The sequence below is a fragment of the Mytilus californianus genome, unplaced genomic scaffold (genome assembly GCF_021869535.1).
Source record: "Mytilus californianus isolate M0D057914Y unplaced genomic scaffold, xbMytCali1.0.p SCAF_10, whole genome shotgun sequence".
Classification (NCBI taxonomy): domain Eukaryota; kingdom Metazoa; phylum Mollusca; class Bivalvia; order Mytilida; family Mytilidae; genus Mytilus; species Mytilus californianus.
Genome location: NW_026262582.1, coordinates 47703617 through 47706782, shown reverse-complemented (window position 1 = coordinate 47706782; position 3166 = coordinate 47703617). Strand labels below are relative to the sequence as shown.

Below are 3166 nucleotides of genomic sequence, written 5' to 3'. Positions count from 1 at the left end.
TTCTAATGTAATTTGTGCATGTTGTGTTCCCATGTTTCTTTTACCTGGTACGAGCTTGATATCTTGCGTAATCATCTGTCTAGTTTTGAAGACGACATATGGAACTCTATTGCTGTATTATCATTTGTGCTTCCTTTTTAGGGGGTTGCGTTTTTTTTATTTTGGCTGCTGTTGCCTTGACAATAACCTACATCTCGTCTTTGATTGTAATGTTGATCAGGGCGTTCTGTAGTAAAATGTTTATGAAACATTTGGGGAATTTTAGAATGGTAAAACACCTTTGACTGCTGACTGTAAAAGTATTGCTAAATTGAGGATAACAATTTTGCAGATGAATACTCTGTTGGATGCAATGTATCTTTTGTATTTGGTTATTTTTAGTACATAAATATTATTTATATTTAATAGATGATAACTTACCAACTGTAAATATAGTTGGAGAAGTTGTCGTTGTATGAGAAGTAGATGTTGTTCGTGAAGTTGTTGTAGAAAAATACATGGTTTGTGAAGTAGAAGTCGGTGTTTGAGTCGGCGTCACTGTCGGAATAAACGACGTAGGTGGTGCCAATGAGCTTTTGGGAGTAAAAATGAAAGCCGTTGTTGAAGTAAAAGTCGTTGTTGGAGCAACTGTTAGAGCAACAGTTGTTTTTGGAGTAGAAATCGTTCTTGGAGTAGCGATCGTAGTTGGAGCAACAGTCTTTGTTGGAGTAAAAGTCGTTGTTGGAGCAACTGTTTGAGTAACAGTCGTTGTTGGAGAAGAAATCGTTCTTGAAGTAGAAGTCGTATTCGTAGCAACAGTCGTTGTTGGAGTAGAAATCATAGTTGGAGCATCAGTCGTTGTTTGGGTAGAAGTCGTAGTTGGAGCCTCAGTAGTTATTGGAATAAAAGTCGTTGTTGGAGCCTCAGTCGTTGTTGGAGTAGAAATCATATTTGGAGCATAAGTCGTTGTTGGAAAAGAAGTCGTAGTTGAAGCCTCAGTCGTTGTTGGAGAAGAAGTCGTAGTTGGAGCCTCAGTAGTTATTGGAGTAAAAGTCGTAGTTGAAGCCTCAGTCGTTGTTGGAGTAGAAATCATTGTTGGAGCATCAGTCGTTGTTGGAGTAGAAGTCGTAGTTGGAGCCTCAGACGTTGTTGGCGTAGAAGTCGTAGTTAGTGCCTCAGTCGTTGTTGGAGTAGAAATCGTAGTTGGAGCCTCAGTCGTTGTTAGAGTAAAAATCATATTTGGAGCAGCAGTCGTTGTTGGAGTAGAAGTCGTAGTTGAAGTCTCCGTCGTTGTTTGACTAGAAGTCGTAGTTGGAGCATCAGTCGTCGTTGGAGTAGAAATAATAGTTGGAGCATTAGTTGTTGTTGGAGTAGGAGTTGTTGTTGGAGCTGAAGTCTTAGGTGGCGTATACCTCGCACTTTGAGAAGAAGTCACAGCTGGAATATAAGTTGTAGTTGGAGGAGTAGAAGTCGAGGTTGATGAAGTAGTCGTTGTTGTTGTTGGAATTATAGCCGTCATCGGAGTAGAAGTCGCTGTAGTAGCTGAAATCGTTGTTGTAGTAGAAGACGCTTTTGAAGTAGAAGTCACTTGTGGGTTGGAATTTGTTGATGAAGTAGTAGCCATAGGATTTTTTGTCGTTGAAGTAGAAGCCATTTTGGGAATAAAAGTCGCTGTTTGAGTAGACATACTTGTCCGATTAGTATTCGACGTTGGTATAGTATCCGTTGTTGGGATAGTATCCGTAGTTAGATAAGTGTCTGTTGTTGACATGTTATCCTTTGCTGGGATAGTATCCGTAGTTAGATAAGTGTTCGTTGTTGACATATTATCCTTTGCTGTTATAGTATCCGTTGTCGAGATAGTATTCTTTGTAAGATAAGTATCCGTTGTTTGGAGAGTATCCGTTGCTCGGATAGTTTCCGTTGTTGGGATGATTGTCTTTGTTGCGATAGTATCCGTTGTAGAGCCGGAATTCGTTGTTGAATTATTAGTCGTAATTAATGTAATTTTTTCCATCGATGATACATGTTGTACCAAGGTGGTGCTGTCTCCAACTATTATAACCGAAAGCCCTGTTAGTTAAAAAGACTTATACTTTTCCTTAATGTTTTAAAAACAAACATAAACAATTAAATGAACATAGAAACAAGTGTTATATATTGTGACAAATGTTACCTATTGACTAAGCATGATTGAATGCTATACATAGTGAAGTATAGTTATACTTGCAGGAATAAACAACGGGATATTTAGCAACTATGATTTTCTATGAATATTAGAAAGTTCAACAACAGTGCCGTTCTCCTTTTTAGCTCACCTAGCCTAAACGATCACTATAAATATAGAATATCTGACAGGGGCAGAACTGTTCACTTTGTTCAGATCTTCGTAATGCCTACTTATTTCAAAACTGTAAGACGGAGTTATTGCCCTGAAATGTTAAATTTGACCATTTGTTCATGTTTGCTCATTATTTTGAAAACCATAACAGACAGAGAGAAACTTTTCAAAGCACAATGATCAAATATACATGATATACAAGATCTATAACTAAGTCAAATTTCTGAAATAGTTTTCCGATTCCTTATTGGATTTATTGCCCTTCAATCTTGCCAATGACGATGATGCGTTTTTGCACAATATTATAAAATTTTATATATAGATAGAAACTTAAAAAAGCAATAATGATCAGCAGGACAAGATCTACAACTAAGTGTTATAACCAAATGACGCAGATGTAAGACACTTTAGGTCATTGTACGACCTTCAATAGTAAGCAAAACCAATGGCGTATATTAAGCTATAATATAATGCCTCGACACGACAAAATGTAAAACAAGTTAACGGCCTGATTTATGTTAAGAACAATAAAAGAAAGAAAAAACAAGTATGATACACAAAAGCCAACGACAACCAATTGATTACAGGCTCCCGACTTCAAACCAAGAATGTAACGGGGTTGAATATTTTTGAGAGAGCTCAACACTCCCTTAACTTTGGACAGCGTTATAACTGCACTTCATAGGCAAAAAATGTAAAAATCAGTTGTAAGAGACTGGGTTCATTAGATGATCAGGTAATTGAAAGTTAATTGCAGCTTAAAAACAAATCATGTTTCATACTAAATATCAATCAGATCACATCCAATGGATTTCGTATAAAGACTTCATAAACAGTCTGAGAAAA

The 3166-nt window shown here is 36.9% G+C and overlaps 1 protein-coding gene across 1 annotated transcript; it reads right to left on the bottom strand.

Annotated features, from left to right (window-relative positions):
• Positions 1-391: 391 nt before the first annotated feature.
• On the bottom strand, positions 392-1633 carry LOC127718757 (mucin-2-like). Its single transcript, XM_052224812.1, has one exon. It carries the CDS (start codon positions 1631-1633, stop codon positions 392-394), a length of 1242 nt encoding a protein of 413 aa, XP_052080772.1.
• Between the last annotated feature and the right edge of the window lie 1533 nt (positions 1634-3166).